This window comes from Tachypleus tridentatus, chromosome 1 (genome assembly GCF_004210375.1).
Source record: "Tachypleus tridentatus isolate NWPU-2018 chromosome 1, ASM421037v1, whole genome shotgun sequence".
Taxonomy (NCBI): Eukaryota; Metazoa; Arthropoda; class Merostomata; order Xiphosura; family Limulidae; genus Tachypleus; species Tachypleus tridentatus.
In genome coordinates, this window is record NC_134825.1 from 35,156,765 (window position 1) to 35,181,448 (window position 24,684).

The 24,684-nt window shown below is 32.7% G+C and overlaps 1 protein-coding gene across 4 annotated transcripts; it reads right to left on the bottom strand.

Moving 5' to 3' along the window:
* Positions 1-6,647: 6,647 nt before the first annotated feature.
* Positions 6,648-23,867, bottom strand: LOC143246121 (uncharacterized). Of its 4 annotated transcripts, none has more exons than XM_076492346.1 (6): positions 23,671-23,867; positions 15,602-16,049; positions 15,042-15,164; positions 12,849-12,990; positions 10,133-10,225; positions 6,648-7,974 (listed from the first exon to the last, which is right to left on the bottom strand). In XM_076492346.1, exons 2-6 carry the CDS (start codon positions 15,920-15,922, stop codon positions 7,808-7,810), a joined length of 846 nt encoding a protein of 281 aa, XP_076348461.1. In that variant the 5' UTR covers positions 15,923-16,049; positions 23,671-23,867; the 3' UTR covers positions 6,648-7,807. The 4 variants fall into 4 exon arrangements, with proteins under 4 accessions (XP_076348461.1, XP_076348473.1, XP_076348465.1 ...); XM_076492358.1 differs by lacking the exon at positions 23,671-23,867 and adding an exon at positions 17,007-17,152; XM_076492350.1 differs by lacking the exon at positions 23,671-23,867 and adding an exon at positions 16,930-17,068.
* Between the last annotated feature and the right edge of the window lie 817 nt (positions 23,868-24,684).

Below are 24,684 nucleotides of genomic sequence, written 5' to 3' on the forward strand. Positions count from 1 at the left end.
CAAACGAGCAGTGTATCTGTGAGATTCACCAGAAAGTGAAGGAAACTTCTAACCAGGAAGGTATCAGCGATATTTGTCTTTGTGCTGAACTAGCCCATAATAAATGTCGTTTAGGCTTATAAAATAGTAAAGTTACTGTGTATAATTAATTATTCATGGACGTTTATCTACTTCAAAATACCCTTATTTACGTGATTTTATCCTCTTATTGGGTTATTCATTGGGCAATAATGTACTGAGAGATAAAATCTCGTTATCGTGGAACTCAGTTTTGAACAGGCATCTGTGCAACAATCTTAACATTTGTGACACCTGGTAGTAAAGTTACTTAAAACATGGTATTATAATGAATATACAATATAAATTGATTATTCGAAATAAGGAAATATTATAGGTAGTATGAATAGAAAAATATAGGCTTTTTCATATTTCAAATTATAAAATGTGAAATTAAAGGTTTAAATTTATCTCGAAACCACATTGCTACTGTGTTTGTGTACATTTTTAAGTATTGCCTTTAATTTGCATTTAATTTTAAATTAATAATTAAGTTGAATAGTTTGCCTATCTGAGAATGATTAATTATACTAATTAAATAAAGGATCGAATAAAAGTTTAGGTTTTACTCGATACGAAGGTTTTAAAAACCTGTTGTTACAGAACTGTCACTGTTGTACATATTTCAAAAAACTAAATTATGCAAAAAAATGTTGGAATTCATATTATAAATTCCAGTAATAATGTTAAACAATAACAGATTTTTATAATGGGTTTAAGAAAACACGAAGTGTTAGAACATATATTATTGGTGGAAATGATTACATGTTGAAATGTTTCTTCGTACTAATTTAATATCCGTAAAATGTTTGAAATCAATGTCTTTATTTTAAGTATTAGCACCTTTATGCATTTGATACGTATTTTTAAGTGATACTTTCTGTTTAAAAATAGCCAAACATCGACTTTCCGTTAAGGTAATACACATGTAACTCCAGAATAACTTACAGAACACTTACAGTCTTGTACAACAAGCTATTAAAATATCACTCTAGTAATTTTGCGACTCGTTTCGTTCCTATACTATAGATTACTCTAATATCCTTTATGGAATTACAAGTATTTTACCATTTCGTAGGAAACACCTTAACATCAGAAACCTTAAGCAATATATAAATATCAATTATATTGTTTTTACTTGTAGATGTACATCAAGGATTAATGCAATTGTTCTTACATTTCGACATAAGTTGTCATCTATGTTACGACACACTGGCTGTGCACGTATGACAAACAATAAAAAAAATCACACCTCCTGATCCTCATGGTTATTTCCAAGGTTTGTTTGATCATGTGATTTATGAGATAAGTGAAACAAAATCAACTAGATATATTTAATGAAAAAGAAATTCAAACTACATTTTCAAACATGGGCTCTAAATGAAGAAAAAAAACACATCTGAACCCAGTTCAACTATGATGACGTCACAATACACCCCTAGAGACTGTTTCCCTTCTCAATACAAATACGCTGTACGTTTTGTTTGTGACTAAGTCACAACTACAGCTATGTATTTACCTGATAAAGTACAAAGAGCTAGAATAAGTTAATGGTTTTGGTTTTTGGTTTGTTTTGAATTTCCCGCAAAGCTACACGAAGGCTATATGCGCTAGCCGTCCTTAATTTAGCAGTGTAAGACTAAAGGTAAGGCAACTAGTCATCACCACCCACCGCCAACCCTTGGACTACTCTTTTACCAACAAATAGTGAAATTGACCGTCACATTATAACGCCCCCATGGCTGAAAGGGCGAGCATGTTTGGTGTGATGGGGACGTTCCTAAACAGATCATCAACAACTTGATTGTATTTACATCAAAACAATGATCAAAGTTTTTAACTACTTAAGACTTGCTTGTTGTTTTTTTGATTTGCGTGTAAATACACAATGAGCTATCAACATTCTGATTCATCAGAAAACTTTACTTCCAGACACAGTTATGTGTTATGTCTATGACACAAAACAACATCTAGTTAATTTTTAATAAAGCCATCTTAGTATGAAAATATGTATAATTCTCTTAAATTCTAATTATGGGATTAACAATCTAGCAACTTTCAATTTATTTTAACTTTTAACAAATTCATTTGAATATCAAAGTTTATAAATTCTTGTTAATTAGAACTTATCGAATTAATAGTCTAGTTAGTTCCAGTTTGTTTTTCATATGCATAGATATGTAAATCAACAAAATTAGTATGATAACGAATATTCGCTATAATCTTTTCTCTCACATCGCCAGAAACACACAAAAAACGATTAAATTATTATTAATGACTATTTCTTCACGTTCTCACTGTAATAGCATAAAATACATTTAATTATTTTAAGATAATTCAATTTCTACCTAAAATACTGAAACGCCCTGAAAGAAAAAATTACGGTTAAGGATTTTGAAGTGTTGTCACATGTTGAAACCACATAAGGACACTATCAAGCTATTGTTCGTTATCAGAACCAATAAATATAGATAAGTAAGTTAGGGTTGGTCAAGGAGAGAAATTGCAACATTTTTTTTGTGTTTTTTTATATTTCTTTGGCACATTTATGGCACTTTTTATCGCTTGATTAGCAAAGAACGTTTAGACTGTTATAACACTACTATCACGTCACAGTAACAACAGCTTAGTTTGTTTTTCAGTCGATCATAAATATGCAAACCCGAATTGGGCTGATAAGGTTCAATATCATTTCTACTTTAAAAGTAAAATTAGAATGAATATGAGTTCTAATTCAGGATAAATCAATAATAACGTTAGTTTTGTTTCAACGCCACAATAGTAGAGGAATAGTAGAAGACCCGTGTTTTTACAGTCAGTTTTGTCTTATAAACAGAGATTTACCAGTATATTAAGTGTCACCATTATGGAGATTGTTAAGTGATATTTCAAACATAACTAGGATAGTATTGGTTTAGTTCACAAATCGGTGATAATTGTTTATTTTTTATGATAAAAATGTGTGAAGAGCATATTTGACGAATTAAGTAGTTATCTTTAATTTATATGTGTTTTCCTTAATAATTAAAGAAACACAGTAATTTTGTAAGATTTATGCCTTAAGTACGTTGTCTAGTGGGTGAGCGGTACGCTTACAGACTTACAACAGTAAAATTTGAAGCTCGATTCTGTGCAGTTAAAAGAACATGTATAGCCCATTGTTTGGCTACACGCTGTAACAAACACTAAGTATTAATTTGGTTTTGAGTTTACTTAGTGATAAAATATATTTTTATTGCAAATAACAGCTTTTACATAAAGTAAGATTAGGTTTTAAAACAGGTATGTCGTTTCCATCAATCGTACGTTCAATGTCAAGTTGACAATATTTTACAGTAAAGAACGTTTTAGTATTTAAATCAACATTCAAAATCCAACAATGTATTTGAATTATACATTTAATTGAAGTTACTTATTTACGTAAGTATCAGTTTTACAGAATACTTATGTATGGCTAAACAGCGACAACAAAAATCAATTCAACAAACAATAAACAAAAATCAAACTATGAAATATTTTACGCAAAATATTTGCAGGAGATTTGGAATGTCTAATGAAATAACGATCAAAGACATATCGAGATATGCCTCAATATTTGTTAACTGTAGGATTGTTTGATTTTTTAATAAAGCTTCTCTGATTTTTTCTTCTATTAGTGTCAGGTTCATGTTTTAGTACTGTGACGCTCTGTTCATAAAATTGTTTGTTGTTATTCGTATGTTCATGAACTTTGGAGGGGATTTTCTGGTGTTTTTTTAATCTGATATTCAAATTATTTTCTGTTCCACCTGTGTAAAATACTAGGATACAGTCTCAGTTTGTTTTGTAAATGTTTCCTGGTGAGGTTGGTTCTTTATACAATTTTTCGAAACATGTATTTAATTTTTAGTCCAGGGTTGAAATCGAATCTAGGTGTTATATTAACGTTATTTTTAGGTATTAGTCATTTTAAAATTTCTGATAGAGTGGCGCCAATATTTTCGATATATGAGATCATGCAAGTAATAAGGTTTTCTTTGTTTTGCGCAGTGATTGAGTTTGTTAGCTTATTAATTTTTTTTTAATTTCTTGATGACGAGAAATCCACTTGAAATAAAAATGTATCTTAGAACGGCTGGTGTGGGTATAAACACCGGACAACGGTCACTTGCAAACTCTCTCTTTATTATTAACTCCCCCCCCAGTGGCTCAGCGGTATGTCTGCAGACTTACAACACTAAAAACCGGGTTTCGATACCCGTGGTAGGCAGAGCACAGATAGCCCCTTGTGTAGCTTTGTGCTTAATTCAAAACAACTGCAACAACTCTCTTTATTAACTTGAAGGTGACCTAGACAGGTCGAAACGTTGTTCCATGCTTATCTATAAAAGTGTTAATATCCATATCAGCCATTTTGAGATACATTTAAAAAAAAATTATTAATAGTTTTTATAACTACTTTAGTAGAGAACTGATTAACGTTATTAAAACATTGAGTTAAGTATATAGTTTCTTTATCAATGTTTTTGTTGTGCATATAATGAAGGCTAAATTTAGGAGTTTTTTTAAAGCTTCTGTAAATCTATGTAATTTCTGCTGTATTTTTACAATGAATTTTTGTGGTGAAACCTTGAGTGATTCGTGCGGTATTGACGATTAAAATGTATCGTGTTATTGTTTTGCGGCTAGTTGTAACAGTTTAATTAAGTTTTCCTGGCTTATGTTGATTATCTTTTTGGGATCTTGTGAAATGATTTATGCAGTAAGTCGTGTTGTTTCCTGAGAAATATATTCGTTTTTATAAGATTTATGTTTTCAAAGATGATGTCCGGTAGGTAAGCGATCGGACTTACAATAAAATCTGGAGCTCGATTGTGCGCACTGAAGAGAAGAAAAACAGACTATTGTTTGACAACACCTTTAACAAACACTCTATAAATTATTATCAAAACATTGAAAACACGGTGATTCCGTGATTTATAACTATATCTAACCAGTGCTAGACTTTGGAACAACGTACAGCAAAATGAGATCGCTTTATAGTTTGATACATATAACACTTATAAAAACTATACCACGTTACAAATGTGATAAATCTGAGTTACGTAATATCGTGAACTTGACGTTATGTGACTCAATTTAGGAAATAATGTTATTTTTAGATATAGTTTAGAAAAGGTTAGTGATGTAAATGAGTTTAATTAAAAACAAAATAAAGTTAGTATTTCCATGCCTTCAGCACAATTTAAAATGAACAAAATATGTTGCTTACGCGTTATTTTTCATAGCTCGAATTTGAAGTTCATAGTAAGCTATTATTAAGAACAGCTTTTAACAAGCTAAAATCTGTTGTTGCAGAAGGTGTTGTATCGTAGTATGCAGTAACATTAACTGGTCGTTTTCTCAATCTGTGTCTTCTTAACCAAGTTGATTAAACTAATAAATTACACAATCGAACAAGATGACGAATCGGGTTCTATAAAACGTAATTATAGTATGTGGTCAAATTTATGGCAGAAAAATGGTTAAACCTAGTCAATCCGTTTGGCTGATTATATACTAAGACAATAAGTATATGCTGCCGTTTTACCTTACTTGTTATTCAGTTTACTGAAAACTTTATCATTTTAGTACTAAGAGAACACAATATTAAACGGAAAATGAAAGTGTCCACAAAGATGTGTTAATGAGGACTGATATTTTCCCTGATTTACTGACGAAAATTGATATTTTACACGTTATAATGACTGAAATGTATTTACAACCACTAATTTTCCTACCACTAATTGTAATGAAGATTGTTGATATTTCTCCAAATCTTTCTAATTCAGAAAGTTGAACCTGCGCAAAAATCAAAACGCTTGTAAAATAATTTCTCTCGCGAACATTTGGTGGGAAAAAATTACGTCTGATATGAAATTAGTTTAACGCCAATATGCTTCGTTCATCTCCTGATAAATGACGTATTATTCGGAAATGAAAGATTAAAATTATCGTCGCTTTTCCAAGATAATATTATGGGATTAGGTTTTGTCATAAAAACTTTAACTGGTTTGCAGGTTTATCCTTATAGTACGGAGCGCGATTCTGGACTGACGATTTATCAAACGTGGCTTTTTCAGATATACAATCAAAGCGCATTAATTTCCAGGCCGCATCCGACTCCTCATTAAAAAAAAAACACAACAATAAACAAAATTTCTGTGTTTCTCAAACTTAAAAAACCTTGTAATATCTTTTTCTAGACGTTTTAATTGACTATTAAATATTTTATGACCAGAAATACAGAAATACGTAATTGTATTATGGTCATAGCAACGGTTTGGATTTTGTATTAAAATTCTCTTCTCCTACAAGGTTGGTCAAACACATCAAACTATTTAATCGGCAAACATGACTTTTGCCAATTTTATTACGTTGGGATTGTAAAAAAAAATCTCAGATGTATATTCTTTAGTTTTCTTGTACAATACATAATATTTCCATTGTATTACTTCTTTATTCATGATTCATAGAATCTGTGCACAACTGTATATATATATTGATTTATTACCTACATTTGAATAGAATAGGCCTAATTAAAATGTCAACTTTCCTTTGCTAGTATGTTCTTTGAAAATATTTTTATTATTGAAAATGAATAAATAAAATGTTAGTTCAATATCTATTAGTTATATATTTTAATTCTTTCACAACAAAAGTTAACATTCCTATGAAATTATGTAATAATTCATTATCATTACTTCTGATAATAAGTTCATTAATACATTATTTTCGAATAAGAAATATTTTCCGAATGCTAATTCCGATCACTGAAAACAGTCAGATACAATGCTGTGTAATTTAAAAAAAAATGTATGTTTAATAGTTATAATTGTTATCAATTCCTCTAAATATACCTCCATTTAAGAGTAAAATAAAAATATTTAACTTTATTTTTATATTATGGCTTAGAGTATAAAAATAATTCACAATAAAATATATTTTGGTTATATGTAAATCATATTGAGTTCTAAACATATATCAAAATAATCTTAAATTACACATTAATTATATTATAAACAGTATTACATAATACAGTTCAGTTGCCAAAAATTTCATTCTTAGTTAATTTTGTTATTGTATGAATAGTATAATGTATGATGCAGTTTATATAGATCAGCAGATTTCATTTAAATCTCGAGAGCCTAGAAAGAAAAATTCTGGAAGATTCTGCACTGCTGTAACTGGCGCAGTTTAATGAAGAAAACTGCGCATGTTTTAGTTTAAGGCACCATGTTATATTACACTTCAATATCTAGAAGTAGTGTAAAAGAGAAACATTCAAATCATGTTTCGGCCAGGTCAGAGAATATTGAAGTGAATCAAGCTGAACTGCTGTAGGATGTTTTATAACATTGCCTAATGATAGAAAAGGTAATATCTTAACTTTCTCTACACTCGGAGCTCATTCATAAGAGAAATGACTGTTTGTTCTATGAAACATCTCTTTACTGCTGTATGGTGACAAGTTTCAGATCTTTTAAAGTTATGGCTGTGAACAGTCACTATCTTAGATGTTTCATTTAAATGCAACTTTACACAATGGGATATCTGTGTGTGTGTATCTGATAGCAAAGCCACAGTACTGGATTTACGTATTGGTGCTAAAAAAGATAAGTGTATGTGTAATAAACAAAACGTGTAATGATCCAAAGTTTCCCTTTATCATTTTATTTCTACTTTTACTGCTAAATTTTTCCGCACCTGCTTTTTAACACAATAACATCTCTCACAAAACTTCCATTATAGTAATTTTTTCTTTCCCACAGTGGCCATCGTGAACTTTTTCCATAACCTTCTTCCACTTGCCTTCCTTAGATAGGTTTTCAACATCATTGTTAAACTTGTCCTCGTTCCTGACTTCACCAATATTTACTGACCAACAGATGTACCCTCCTAAAAATGAACAATTCATGTATAACATCATTAAAATATTATTGGTTAATTCACCAGTAACGTTATTGTTTAACAGTTGTTATAATAGCAATATCATCCTAAATCTGTTGGCAAATGAAAACTAAATTAAACAAAAAAAAAAACAAAACTCTGAATTTTCGATTGTCATCAAGCAATGCAATAAAGACCTTAAAAACTTGCATAAGTAAAAAATGCTCACATTATCTAAAAACAGGTCATGTTCTGTATGGAGTCATAAACTGTAATAACAAGTTAATGATCAGTGTGCCATTTACAAACTGAGATGACAATACTGTGATCAATTACTTCCAGATACACAAATGAACCGATGGAAGCGCAACTCTTGTGATATATTGTTATAACAATAAAAGTACTGAGATAAATTGTTTGTAAGTTGACAAAAGTGTTAGTAAAAGTATAAGAGTTGAGATAAAAATAACATTTAATTTTTATTTTTCTAACTTTTTATCAAAATAAAGATTCGTTGTTTAATATAGTCATTTGCATTCACACTCTGAATAGTTCACCTAAAACTAATTTTCATGTTATGTATAAAAATAGTAAATTTTACTTTACAGTTTTTATATTTCAGTTGCATAATCTTTTGAACCACCCAAATGAATGTTTAAATGTTTTTAAGCTAAATGTGTACATTTTATTCGACATTTGCTCTACAAATCATAAGCTTTAGCTGTTATCATCAAAATACAGTACATTGAAATATTCGGTGGTGGCGTTGTTCGCTCCTCCACATAGCGCTTTCTCTATCCATACCAGCCGTTTTTACATATATAAGTACATTGTAATGTTTAAAATTAAGAATTATAAATACGTACTGTACCTCTTGTCTCTTCATTGGATTGTTTTATATATATTATTATTTTAACGTGCATAATTTCACACCTTTAACTTTTTACTTTTCGTTTTTATTTCAATGTTTGAATTTCTTCTCCTATTTTTATTCACGTCAACACACATTAACACGTTCCTACAAGCATTTAAACATTAACTTCCGTCATAAGGTTTAGACCCTTTGCATATTAATTTTTTTCAACTTGCAGGTTTCACAAAGCTATTTTAGCAATTCAAAATACAGAATCATTTTAAAGAATAAATAAAACTTAGCTTCATTTCAACACGTTTCAAGGCAGATGTATGACATATGTTACATATTACATTAACACTTTCAACAGGGAAAATCGCCCATTTCTGTTGTTTATAAATATGCCATTCAACTTAAAACAGTTGTTGAGCAACCCAGTTTTTACTTTTTAAGTGGGTTTTGCACAGCTTGAATTAAGAATGTCTATAATGATTTCGTTTCGAAGCCCTTTCTCAGAACTAGTATTAATTTACTGATAAACTAACTCTGCGTACATTTAGATTATTTTCAGAAAAAATAATCTTCAGTTAGTCGTTTTCTATATAACAAATGTAGCCACTCGAACTTCAAGTGTTCAATTATTGTTTGTCTGTTTATTTTGAAACAAAGCAATAAATACTGAATCACAGTACTTTATAACGTAAATTTCATTAAAATACATTGATAATAAATTGGTTTAACTAAATTTTGAATATAACTTTGTAACACTTTGTGACGTACAGAAAAATGGTACAAGAGTTTATAGGTTTTCGAACTGTGATAACAATACCGTGATCAATCTTGGAACTGTCGAATAAAACAAGAGACGTCATCACATGACTGTGATCTGTTTTAAAGCCAACTGTTTCAGAATAATAACGAAAGTAGAGTTTTTATTATACATGGTGTTTTGAGTCCATTTTACTTTACCATCTAATAACCTAAATTAATTTATATATGTGAATAATGACATTTCGTTTTTATTTGTTTCAAGTCATGTTATAATATTTAAAGCATTAGCGTATAGGTAGGTTTAGAGTGGCAATTACTACATTTTCCATTTACCTTTACCCTTTACCAGATCAGTTAATTGTCAAATTCACTATTACGGTGCTTATTAATTAAGTTCAAAAATCCGTTTTTGATATATACTAGTTAAAACAGAAGTTTGTGACACGTTAGTAAAAGAGTTTTCAGTGAAGAATAACTTCACTTTATGAGGCACGACAGCACTCTTCAGCGAACATTGTTCAGAATTACAGTTGACAAACTTACCCGGTTTAACAATGCGAATCAGTTCAGGAAAAACATCTGAGTCACAATGATTTGGACAAAATACTCCATGCAACACAACAGCGCTGTAGGTATCTGTGAAAATAAACCAGAAAATGAGATTCGATTTAGCCTTCTTAAATTCTAAAGTGCTTCGTATTGGATAAGTGCCTGTTTACATAAGGAACCAGTTACAGGAAAATATACTCTTCAACTGTCTTTTTAAAATGCCACTTGTTAATATAAAAGTAAAAACTGCGCTCATACGTTGTTAAAGAGAACACTGAAGTTAGTGCAGCATTAATCGTCATAAAATATTACAGTAAGACAACAAATAATCATTCTTTTTTAAAGTTTAATGAGTTATACGTTGGCTCTCTTAGCATTTGTAACTCCTGGCTAATGACTATTTGTCATTTGTGAGAGCAAAGGATAAAATAAATATCTTTGTCTTCCGATATTTATGAAAAAAACTATCGAAGGACAGTCTGTGGAAGAAGTCTCTAATTTTTAACTGGTAGACTACAGGAATGGCAGCTTGTCCAGTGCACACACCGCCAACTATTGGAATACTTTTGTCAGCCTGTTGTTTGTCACTATTATATCCTTTTAACACTATTTTCAATACAGTTTCAATATTTTTGGGAAAAAAACTGTGAATTGTTATACCATTATTTATCAGAGAATATAACTACTGGCACAAAATGTCCAAAAGATAATTTGTTGTAACTCGTTAAACAACGTTACTTGTTTGTTTGTTTTTGGATATTCGTACACAGATACCCAAAATATTTGCAATAGACGGCTCAGATTTTTAACTGACAGCATAAAGAAAAACATGGATGTTAGTAAAAAGAAAATTATTAACAAGATAGTGTATCTTATATTTACATGTACAGCTTGGGTTGAACACTTTAAAAATCACATAAATCTTAACTATATAGTTGCACCAATCGCAACAGAGTCCATCCTCTTTTGGCACCAATAACATTATATTCGGTGTCACCGGGCACCAATCACAGCATAATTAATTCTATGGGATCTATAAACTCATTTTGCTATTAGCTCTGTCTCAAAATAAATATTCATAAGCATAATACATGACTTGTTTGTCCAAGACAAATGTAAGTTGCTTCAACTCCTCTTTTCTAGTGGGACAGCGGTAAGTTTACGAACTCATAACGCTAAATTACAAAGTTCGATTTACCCTGGTGGACACAGTTTTGTTTGTTTATTTTTTTAATTTCGAGCAAGGTTACACGCGGGCTATCTGCGCTAGCCGTCACTAACTTAGTGGCCCGGCATGGCCAGGTGGTTAAGGCACTCGACTCGTAATCTGAGGAATGTGGGTTCGAATCCTCGTCGCACCAAACATGCTCGCCGTTTCAGCTGGAGGTTGTTATAATATAATTGTCAATCCCATTATTCGTTGAAAAAAAAGAGTAGCCCATGAGTTGATGATGAGTGGTGATGACTAGTTGCCTTCCCTCTAGTCTCACATTGCTAAATTAGGGATGGCTAGCGCAGATAGCCCTAGTATAGCTTTTACGCGAAATTCAAAACATATCCTAATATAGCAGTGTAAGACTCGATAAAAGGCAGCTAGTCATCACTACCTACCGCCAACTCTTGGGCTTCTCTTTTATCAACGAATAGTTGGATTGACCGTCACATTATAACGCCCTCACAGCTGAAATGGTGAGCATGTTTGGTGTGAAACGGATTCGAACTCGCGACTATCGGATTACGAGTTCAGTGCCTTAACCACCTGGCCATGCCGGGGCTGTGAACACAGTAGCTAAATAACCCAATGTGTCTTTGCTTCAAGCCTGTGTCCTACGCATCTCTTAAAATTATCCAGTGTCTTCAGTTTCGTTTTTCATATGAGCTTGTTTTGTCCCTTAAAATGTGTTTGGATTTGGTTTTGTTTTCTAACGCAGTCCTTTCATTTGATTTTAGCACTTATTTATATGTTTAATGATAATATTGTATACATACACCCACATTATATTAACGATAATGAAGTAGAGTATATTGTTTCAGTATATTTTCATTGCATCTTTACTTCTCTTTGTAACAATTAAGAGTTATTTAGGTTTGAATTTCAGAGTTTTTTTTATTCTTCCAATGTCATAATGGATAAATTAACCGAGATAAATAACCGCAATGATAACAAATGGAGAATGACAGTTTTAAATTGACATACCTTTGTCCGGTTAAAGGTTAAAGAAAGTTTAATTAAATACTGCGTAAATTAACACTCAATTCAAGAATACTTCGGATGCATTACCTAATTCTTTGATATTTTAACGCTAAAACTCGGGCTTTGATACCTGCGGTGAGCAGACCACGGATAATCCAATGTGTTGCTTTGTGCTCACCAACAAACAAATATATAAATGATGTGAACATGTTCACATATGGATACAATATGTTACTTAACAAAATCGTTGTTGTTATAATCAAACTTAAAGTTGATATACTGATCATTGATGTGTCTGTGTTTATAACTTGAGAATTGCCTCCTGCTAGCACAGCGGTATGTTTACAATTTACAACGCTAAAATCAGGTGTTATATTCCCCTCGGTGGGCTCAGCAGAGAGCCCAATGTGGCTTTGCTAGAAGAAAACACACACAAACACAAACTTGAGAATCATGTTACAAAACTAAACATGTACATTATTACATAACGACAACTAGAGTTTAGAATTGACATACCGTTTTCAACATCAGGAATGCGAACTCCACCCTTCAGAATAAGATGGATAAAATTCTGATAGATATTTTTGGTTTTGGCTATTTTCAACATCCCTTCACTCCCATCCAAGGCATCAATGTTATTATATCCATGTTGCTTCAGCTGAAAGAAATATAAATGATAAATTAATCATATTCTATTAATTAAATCTCAAGAAACATAAAATTAATCCACAACTATTTATTTTGGCCCAGCAAAAAGTTCAGTCAGTTTCGGAAAAAGCAATGTTACATTTTAAGAAGCTGAAGTGTAATCTTCTTCATAGTACAATAAAACAGTATTTTCTATTTGTTTGATTTTGAATTTCGCGCAAAGCTACACGAGGGCTATCTGCACTAACTGTCCCTAATTTAGCAGTGTAAGACTAGAGGAAAGGCAGTTAGTCATCACACCCACCGCCAGCTCTTGAGCTACTCTTTTTCTAACGAATACTGGGATTGTCTGTAACATTATAATGCCCCCACGGCCGAAAAGGATACATGTTTGGTATATTGGGGATTCAAGCCTACGACCTTCAAACTGCGATTCGAGCGCCCTAATAACCTGGCAATTCCAAGTCAGTATTTTGTAAACAATTAAAATATTGTTCGTGAACTGTCAAACCCCAGTATGGCCAGGTGAGTTAAGGCGTTCGACTCGTAATCTGAGGGTCGCGGGTTCGAATCCCTGTCATATCAAACATGCTCGCCCTTACAGACGTGGGGGCGTTATAATGTGACGCTCAATCCCACTATTCGTTGCTAAAAGAGTAGCCCAAGAGTTGGCGGTGGGTGGTGATGACTAGCTGCCTTTCCTATAGTCTTACACTGCTAAATTAAGGACGGTTAGCGCAGATAGCCCTCGTGTAGCTTTGAGTGAAATTCAAAAACAAACTATTTATTTTTCTTTGTATTGTCGAAGTTTTATAGAATGATTCGCAGATTGTCAAGTTTTTTGTCTGATTAATGTTAATCATTTTATCTTATTTTTTTATTTTATCCGACAGCCTGTGCCACCAACCAATGTTTGAAATAGTAAATAGATCTTTGAAACAAGACTCAGCATTAGATATTTTTTCAATATGATCTCCAAAATTACCAACAATTCCGAACGTTTGATAATACAGAGGCTGAGTACGTTTTACTAAAAATTCGGTCATGCCCTATCTCACGGCTGATCATTTTGACAATAATAGTAGTGATTCTACTGAAAAAAAAACACACTTTGTGTTAAGGTTATCATGTTCAAACAAACAGGGAGGATGTAGATTCTTCGAACATGATAACCTTAAGATAAAGTACGTATGAATATAAAGGTCAAAGTAAAAGCTACTCACGTGAGAGCCAGGCAATACGTAACAGGATCTCTATCTGAAAGAGTGAAACAGGTTACACGTACTAATCTTCTTCCATGATGTGGAAGCTCTACAACTTTATACGTCAAGCAGCTTGAGAATTAATATATATTCACAGGTCTTCACCTGTTACAAGATTCTGCACTTTGCTAACTACGGGCAGCGTACGAATTGTTGTTGGTCACTTTATGGATGTTCTTAGCGACCCATATTTATTAATATTCCTTTGTTTTCTGATACCATTAATTATAGGGGAGTCCTCCCTCTTAGAAGTTATTTTAATTCAGCGTATAACAAACTCAGTACATTAATATTAATATAGACGTTTCACAGTTGATGATTTTTATTTCTTTGCAATACTATTTAGTTCATTCAATTTTTTCAGGTGGTTAAGGCTCTCGACTCGTAATCTGAGGGTCGCGGGTTCGAATCCCTGTCAAACTAAATATGCTCGCCCTTACAGCCGTGGGGGCGTTATTATGTGATGGTCAATCCCACTATTCGTTGGTAAAAAAGTAGCTAAGAATTGGGGTGGGTGGTGATGACTAGCTGCATTTCCTCTAGTCTTACACTGCTAAATTAGGGACGGCTAGCGCAGATAGCCCTCGTGTAGCTTTGAACGAAATTCAAAAACAAACAAACAATTATTCTTTTTCAAGCAGTAGCAATTTCCTACAGGTTACGAAAGGCGAAACGCGTTTTAACTATAACATATTTATCATTCACAAATATCTTCGAGTGATGATCTTAAATCTCCCAACAATATTGAAAATATGAAAAACAAACAGTTCTTCTTAACGCAGACAGTTCTGTACAATACCACTTTTGAAGTTGCTCCTGTCCCAGCTCCCACGTCCAATATCCTGCCACTTTTCTCTTTTAGAAAGTTCATCAACTCCGTCACAATTACGAACCAATTTTCAGCTTCATATTTTATTATGAACTGCAAAACAGGTTGAAAAGTATCCATTAAATAATGTATAGATACATTTTATTATGATATAAAATAAACCACATTACTGAAGTGTTATCTTGTTTCTGGAATTTCTTTCATCTATTGTACCAATACCGAGTCTCTTGAAATGTAAGACTACAGTAAATATCTAAACGAATGGTTTAAAAATATTAAAGTATTATTTCTAACTCAAGTTACAAAAACCATTGTAAAAAAAATAGCGTTTTATAATGCATTCGAATCATATTGCTATCAGTTCTTTACGTTGTTAACCATGAAAACGTTGAAGGAATTTCACAATGGCCTTACAGCTTTTGTCATATAATTCTTAGTATATTAGTTAAGAATATTTCGTTGCATCATTGTCAAGAAGTACAATAGCCGTGTTAATGACAAATAAAATACTAAAAAGTACATCAGGTTACCTTTTCATAGTAATCTGCATGTTTATCATAAATTTCGCATGTTTTTTCTGGCGGCATAATTTCTCTATGAGTTGCTTCAAACAGAAATGCTTCTTCATCGTTTTCTGTGTCACAGTAATGATGGCTCTGAGCATGTTCACATGTACACGGGTTTGTGTCATCAGACTCAATCCTCCTGCAGTGTTCGTCACTTTGACAGCTTCCATCGGTGTCTTTATTGTGACCACTTGCACAGTTTTCGTCAGACTTACAGCATCTTTTCATACTGCTATTAGGTTCATCTGGTTGTGTATCACCATGGTGACACTCTGTTGACGACATCGCTTTGACAATAGAGGTTGCTAAGATGCAGTTGCTAAGTTATCTGATGTTGTGCATGAAAACCAAACACTACAATATCGTATCTCCTTAACTCTTGCCCTGTAAACAAATTACTGTAGTCGTTGAACTAAAAATAAAAAAGGACGGTTGAAATATAATCAAACAGAAAGTATTAATTGTAAATATGAATATCGCTAAATATGATGAAACCCGTTTACCTACATATTAACATTTCTTTAATACCAATGTTACGTATTTATAGTATACCGTAAGTTACCTCTGTGACCTTTTTTCCACTTATTAATATAACTTATCTTAAAGTATGTAACATTTTACCATTTTACTAAGTTAAAGTATTCGTTACAATAGCAGGCCAGATTTACAGATATAATTATTTAGATAAACGTTCATAAAAATATAAAATGAAAGAAAAAAATTAAAGATTATTACTTACAAAATTGATAACATGGAGGCATATCTTTCTCAGTACCAGTACGTCATTATGGAACAAATTAACAACGTACTGCAAATAATTAACTATTTAACATAAGTTATAATATTTAAATGTAACCAACATCTTACAAAACAGGAATCATTTCGACTTATGAATACAAATAATCATTAAAAAAAAACAAGCGAGTTTTATGGTTACGCTTAATGCCGTTGTCATTTCTTTATTATAATTTTTCGACGAGAAAAAATTAGCACTTACGAACGGCTTAAATGAAGTGATAAAAATCTTTATTTTAATATTACGTTATTTAAAATTTAATGGTGGGTTCACTAGACACGGTCAGCAACTAATATAACCGAATGCCGAAAGTACACTCTAGTGTTAACGTTCAGGTTTAGGAGTGTTCCTTTACGTGCAAACTCGCCATAAGCGTGTCTCGCTAAGTTACAGTTTTGCACGTGCTGTATGGTTATTATCGTTATTATATCATTATACTGAGTTGTATCTTCCCATTACGAAGTATATAAATAGTAATAATATATATTATACATACACAGCTACCTTTTCGTTGCGTGTTTTAAATTCTTTTATCTTCCTGAGTACAGTTTAAAGGCTATAACTTGTACTAACCTCAAATATGGAGCCAGTGGTATGTTCGCCAAGTTTTAATGCTTCCCTCGACGTACATTAGACGCATGTGTGAAAGGCCCTGTAAAGCTAGCCAATCATAGCGCACGAACGCTTAGGTAAATTGCAGTCGCAATTGTACTAATAGTAATAGTGAGCAAACAGTATAATCCAATCATACATTTAGTTAAACAAATAGCTTTACTTATATATATTTATATGTCTTTGTATAGATGTAAGCGATTATTGGAGAACAAACATCTGTGTTCCATATTTTACTGGTGATGGGTGTAGAGCGGAAGTTACGCCCACTTATCTACCTGGATGTGAAGTGACAAAGCACTGACGGATACCTCATATTTTGGGCGACCATAGTAATGGAAATATATGTATATATATATATATATATACACACACACATATATATGTGAATCATTTCTATATCTATACTTGATCAGCAAGGACGAACCCCCTAAGTAAATTGCACCAAGTGGTTTGAAGCGTTAAAAACGCTTCTGCTGGGAGTATTTAAGATTTGATGACCGTTTCTTTAGTGGACATTCGTACAGAATTCGTGTTTACAGCTTCTATTTGGATACATCTTACGGTTTTCTAACTGACATTTACACTATATAGAATAAGAATTAAAACTAACTTATAACAATGCTTTGTTAATCTCAGGTTTTAGTTTTTGCCTCAGGAATCTCTCTCCTCTGAAGATATTCTGTTCCTGATCGCTAAATACTAAGGGAATTATATCTTAGGGTTGTGCATCGTTTACGGTCTTTTATTACAGTAACCCGTTTCAAAGCCATGTTGACTCCCTCGTAATGGTACAGCGATAAGTTTGTTTTTCAATTTCGCGCAAAGGTACATGAGGGCTATCTGCGCTAGCCGTCACTAATTTAGCAGTATAAGACTAGAGGGAAGGCAGCTAGTCATCACCATCCACCGCCAACTCTTGGGCTACCCTTTTACCAACGAATAATGGGATTGGCCGTCACTTTTATAACGCCCCCACTGCTGAAAGGGTAAGCATGTTTGGTGTGACCGGGATTCGAATCCGCGACCCTCGGAATTACGAGTCGAGTGCCTTAACCACCTGGCCATGCCAAGCAACAGCGATATGTGTTTCTGGAATTACAACGCCTATGCGTACAAACCGTGTGCAGCATTCTGTATGAGGAGAAACATTTCTTCCCTTGGTGTGTATAGTCCAAGGCATGAAAACAGTTTCATATATCGCGAGACATTCATTTCACTAATTCATAATAAGAGTATTGGGCACGAAAACCTTAATTAATACTGTTAATATAAACTAGTTAAATGACGCTGATATTTAAAGTCTAGCATAATGTTGCTTGTCGCTACTCTTAAGTAACTGGGAAGAGGTACTTATCCATATTTTCATCATATATGATATAGCGAGACGGTGAAGTCGGTAACTTATTCCTATTCAGATTTTTCCTTGACATTATCATATGCTATGTATACAAGAGCCTGTCGTTAATTGTTTGTGTAGTTGTGTACAAAATTTGAGCGTTCATTTCTAGGTATTTTGTATGTAGCAACGAGTATCGAATGTTGTATTGGTTGTAATTGTCTTTTGAACAGCGCTGGTGAAATGTTTATCCATGGTGGACGGGCGTATTCAATTATTGGTTGTACGTAATGTTTGTATATTCTAATACTATTCTGTGGTAAGTTTCTGAATTGTTAGCTGACAAAATATTGTCATAATTTGCTCGTCTCCACATTTTGGTTCGAATCTGGTTAATATGGATTTTCCATTTTTATTTAGAGTCATATGTGATACCTAAAATTTAGGTGATGTGGCAGTACAGAAAAGAGTTCCATGAACATATATTTTTGGTATGTTTCTTACAGATTTTGTTCTATTAGAATATAACACTTTTTGTGTTTTAGGAAAGTTGATTTTAACTCTATATTTTTGGCAATACTATATTATTTAATTTAATACGGATAGTACGTCTCTATCTACTATGGACGATATTGGAGCTCTTGCAAATTGCCACGCCATCTACAACTTGCGAACTGTGACAGAAATTTGCGGTTTTTATGTCACTAACATAAAGGATAAATAAAAGGACGCTAAACACCCTTTCCTGGGGGGTCGCTTGTCTCTGAAGTAAAGTACTCTCAATAGGTGCCCCCCACATAAATTCTACATTTTTTGCTGTCAATAAATCTATAGTTTAATAATTCCTCATAATAGGTCCTTAAATTATTGTGTTTTACAATAACATGCTTTCTTAACATCGAAAAAAATCTGTATTAGATATACAAAACAGTTTAGTGTAAGTGTTATTGTTCAGTTTATTTTGTTACTTAATGATGATTTAATTTTATGACAAGTGTTGCAGATGGATTGTGAGAATCAGTCTAGTATCTAGATGAATACTCCATACTACCTGGGATATCTTGAGACCATGTGTATGAAGGTATTAATATACGACTTGTATATTAAAAATTTGGAGGAACTAGAGAGAAAAACCAAAAACAGACTGCTGAAGCAACTGCAGTCATCACAAGAGCTCAAGGGAAAATATATCAATCCTTTTAAAGTCTCGACTTCGTTAGGCTGCAGAGGCGATTGGACAACACAAACAGCTTTAGCAAGAAATAGAACCAAAATGTTTAGCGTTAAAAACACAATGCAATTAAGGCAAAGAAAGCAGAAATAAAGATCTTGAAAAAGCATCGTGTTTAACTAACACGGACTGTTGGACAAAAGAAAGATAAAGAAGGAAAACAAAAGGAAAATTGGATATTGAAAAAAAATGAGATCACCCCAAATGAATTACACAGGGTAAGCTAAATTCGTTTATCACTAAGCGAGGTTAACAAGATGTTCAAAAATTTAGTCTAACAAAAAACGTATAGTTAAGTACGAAGGTTTCAATAGTGTGAACAATTGAATTCACGTTGTCAGACTTCAACGACAACAGTGTGACAGACTATCTAATGCAATAACTAAAATAAGGTGATGACTTTTGAAAGATTTGTCATAGCGGCAGAAAAACAAACAGGCCCAGCATGGCCAGGTTGTTAAGGCACTCGACTTGTAATCTGAGGATTCGCGTGTTCGAATCCCCGTCACACCAAACATGCTCGCCCTTTCAGCCGTGGGTGTGTTATAATGTAACGGTCAATTCCACTATTCGTTGGTAAAGTGGTAAAAGAGTAGCCCAAGAGTTGGCGGTGGGCGGTGATACTAGCTGCCTTCTCTCTAGTCTTACACTGCTAAATTAGGGACGGCTAGCGCAGATAACCCTCGTGTAGTTTTGCGCGAAAATTCAAAACAAATAAAAAATAAAACAGTTTACGAAATTAAATTTCAGTAACAAATAACGTATGGCGATAGACTTGTTTCATAATTGATAATCTTTAATACATCTTGAATTAAAGTCAGATAATATATCTGGGTGATAGAAATATTAACAAACCATGAATGAAGATCTAATACATGAAACTTGTGATAAATAACAACGACGTATGGTACGTACTTTAACTGTTGAAATTATTAGTATAATTTCAAACTATATGAGATTTTTTTGTTTATTTACTAGATTCTGAAAGCTGTTTATGTTGCGTTATTTATGTTCTTAGAGCTAAAGTTCATGAAATGTATCTGAGAAAATGAAATTTATCTGGGAGTTCGTTTAACACGACTATAATCTAACATTCTGATCTTAACCTGCTTGATGTGTTTGTTGTGGAACGCAAAGCTACACGATGGGCTACTTGGATTGTGTCCACCGCAGGTATCGAAACTAAGTTTTAACAATATAAGTCGCCAGTATTACGTATCTCGATTTCACATATACGAACAATACAATTTATAATAACAGTTATTACAAATAATTATTACGAACAATAATTTCTATACAAAAGTTTTACAAACAATACAGTCTCCTATCCAATCCTGAACTTCCTTAATATCTTATCGAGGGTTCACGACGATCGAATTAATTCTGAATTGATATAGTTACAATTCATTTACTCAGCTCTTAGCTGATCATGTGAGTTTTTCAATATTAAAGTTAAACTGTTTGTAATGTTCGAAACGTGTAAACTTTCCTGGTCTGATATCCGTAGTTTCCCGATTAATAAGTGTTAATTACAGTTATACCTTCCGAGGTTTATAGTATACCAACTGTAGCAAACCAACAATATATACTGTCTATACGAGCGTCGCGTTGGTTTATGAGTTTGGGAAAGATTCTAGAAGTTTCATATACGTTGTTTATTCTTACACTCAAGAATGTTCAACAACTTTAGTGAATAGGCTGGAATTTCGCAATAAAGATCGAACAGTATAAGATGCAGGCATTTCTAAATATATAATAAACTGAAAAAAACCCATCGGTATTCAAATAAATACACAATAATCACTGGGGGGTAGAATCTGCTTGAGAGATTGTAATAAGATTATAATTTAATAGTCTGCCTGTGGGTGCAGTCTGTCTGTCAGTTTCCAAACGTTCTTAGCAAACTAGGAAGATCGTATTCTGTGTGTGCATTGTAGTTAATCACCTGGAAGGAGATATTGTAATTTCCAAGTATCATTGTACTAGTTTTTATTTATTTATTATCTTTCCTACTCTTTATTCACTGCAGAAACTGGTTTGATGAGATTAGTATGAAGATGTTTAGAATTTTGACTCATTTTATCAAATTATTCGCACAGATGTTAAAGAGAATAATATAGAACGATATTTAATTTACATTGAATGTAATAAAGTACGTATTCATATACTAACCATTACTGTTTTTACTGTTAATTTGGAGATGCTTTATTTACTAAGAAGCCAGACAATGAAACAAGAAATGTAGTTGAACCATTATTAAAGTACTCTTTATCACATGGGAAGAAAATCTGAGTACTGTGACTCAAAAACGGATTCTTTACACACCATTATTCATGCTAGCCTTCAAATTAAAATAAACCAACTCTGATAGAAAGGTGAATCAAAGTGAATTAAATAAAGAAAAGCTACGAAAAAGTTAATAAAACCTTGAAAGGTTCTTCAACATTCTGTGAAGAAAGTACGAAAATACTGTTTTTGAGATTTTTTAAAATTTAATATTGTAGGTATATGACATAGTTAAATCGCTATATGTGTTCTCTGTTTAATGATAAATAGCTATACATGTCATCTGTTTAATGTTAAAGTAATATTATTTAGTCTCGAAGTATATAAAAAAGACACGATGTGGTGCTTTGAATGTTATGATTGTTTATTTTTATGTTTACAACGTTTCGAGGTTGGAGCAGCAATACTCTTCGGCCATTATAGCTAAATAAAATTACATTAACAACAGATTTTTGTGAGATGATGACTATTGTTTTGTAAATAATGAAAATTGTTTACGCCTTTGAAAATCGTTATATAAATTTGTCAAGGATAGAGTTTTCTAACTGATTAAATGTGTGCGAAGTGATTTGCGCACGACGAAGCTAATCTGGTTTATACAGTTTCTGATTATTTTAATACACGCATAAACTTAAGCCACATCAACGTACCTTCGTTTTATTCTTGTAACAAAGAATGCTACTGTGGACTGTAATCACCAAATACGTTTATTCGACAAACACCACTTTTACCCAAACAGAAATGAAAAAACCAACAACAAAGTAAATAAAACAAATATTGTCTCACAACAACCCCTTTCAAACATGTGGTCAGCTTCCGGTCAGTTACCTCTTTCTTTGTGAGCCTGACGATGACCGAAGAAGGTCGAAACGTTGTTCGCTCTTCTATGTAAAATATTTTCTCAACCCAAACGAGCCGTTTTTGCATATAAATTTCTCAACAAGTGGGTTTCTCGACATCACTAATCCGTTTCTATTAACAGTAGTTATATTCGAACTACGAAATTACTTACTAGCTATTTGAAACGCTTATGCGAAACACATCTTCAAAATGATCGTATTTTTTAAAAATTGGTTACATGATCAACTATAACTGACGACTATAATTTTCTTTTTCCTATTGCAGATGGAAATTCATTTTATGTCATGAATCTCAAGTCACTTTATAACAATATACACGGTCTATAACATTAAATTTCAAAGTTCATAAATGTGGATATAAAGATGTTTGAAAATAAAATTGAAGCTTTTGCTTGTAGTTAAGCACAAAGATACACAATAGACTATATGTACTCTGCCCATCACGGGTATCGATACCCGGTTTCTAACATTATAAGTCTGCAAGCATACCGCTGTACGTAACTAGGGGCAGAATAATGTCATGATATTAAATGTACAAGAAGCACATTATAAGCGGAAGTATTATTAAAAGGATAACCGTAGTAGACAATTTTTAAATATATGATATTAAACAGATAAGGTATTTCACTACTTTTAATTCATTGGTACTTGCGTAACGTTCAATGTTAAAACTCATAATTAAAAAAAAAACAATTATTATTTTTTACATAATTCTAAAAATGAGTCTGTTTCCAATCTAAATATTACAATAAATACAAATAACATACTATGCTGAGGTAGAAAATAAAAATCATTCGATGTAACTAGAAAACAGTTTCATACACTATGCACGTCTTTCACACTTCTTAGGCCTAGCATGATATAATGGGTAAGATACTAGACCGGTATTATGCAGGTCACTATGCTTACCATTTCAGACGCGCAGGCGTTACATTGTGAAAGTCAAACGTACTCTTTGTTGTCAAAGGAACGCTCCAAAGTTGGCAGTGAGTGATCCTGACCCTCTTGTCTTCCCTCTAAACTATTGCTTCAAAATTAAAGATGGCGAATTCACACAGCTTTCGAATGGCTTTGCTCAAAATTCAAGACGCAGTAATACCAATGTAGCTCCATCTACCAAACGTTAGCAAAACTAGAAAATGTTGCTGTCTTTTAAACATAATGAGTCATTAAGTTTTATTTGACACAGTGTCATGGAAGTATAGAAAAGGTCGCTTTATTTTTCTTTTTGACCATTGATTTTATGTTTAGAAGAATAGTTATAGTTTTAATTTTTTTGATTTATAGAAAAGTAATTCTCTATTTGTTTAATAGTATTTTTGTAATTGTGTTTTTTTTATCGAATTTTGTGCAAAGCTATTCGAAGGCCATTGTGCCCATCAACTTATAATTTTTAAATGATATACTGGATGGAGGCAGCTATTCCACAACACTCACAAACTACTTGTTAATTACTCTTTTACGATTAATGTCATTTTATTGATTATTTGGTAATGCTCCCCAAATTTGTTCCATTTTCTTCATTAACTTGGCATAAACCTTGAAAACCAGGATCCAGTCCGACACAATTTCTGACTGAAGAGGTTTGCTCTACTTGAAAAAATACCACTGTTTTAAATTTATTAAAAACAAATTAGATACTATTAGTATTATTATATATATTTATAAACATTGCATATTGCATCTACAATGGCCTGGCATGGCCAAGCGCGTAAGGCGTGCGACTCGTAATTCGCGGGTTCGCGCCCGCGTCGCGCTAAACATGCTCGCCCTCCCAGCCGTGGGGGCGTATGATGGACGGTCAATCCCACTATTTGTTGGTAAAAGAGTAGCCCAAGAGTTGGCGGTGGGTGGTGATGACTAGCTGCCTTCCCTCTAGTCTTACACTGATAATTAGGGACGGCTAGCACAGATAGACCTCGA

Excerpts from the sequence above, each read along its gene's own strand:
- LOC143246121 (XM_076492346.1), bottom strand. The coding sequence starts at position 15,922 with ATGTCGTCAACAGAGTGTCACCATGGTGATACACAACCAGATGAACCT. Across the intron at positions 12,991-15,041 it reads CAGGAGCAACTTCAAAAGTG|CTGAAGCAACATGGATATAA; the intron begins GTATTGTACAGA and ends TATTTCTTTCAG. Across the intron at positions 10,226-12,848 it reads CATTCCTGATGTTGAAAACG|ATACCTACAGCGCTGTTGTG; the intron begins GTATGTCAATTC and ends TTATTTTCACAG.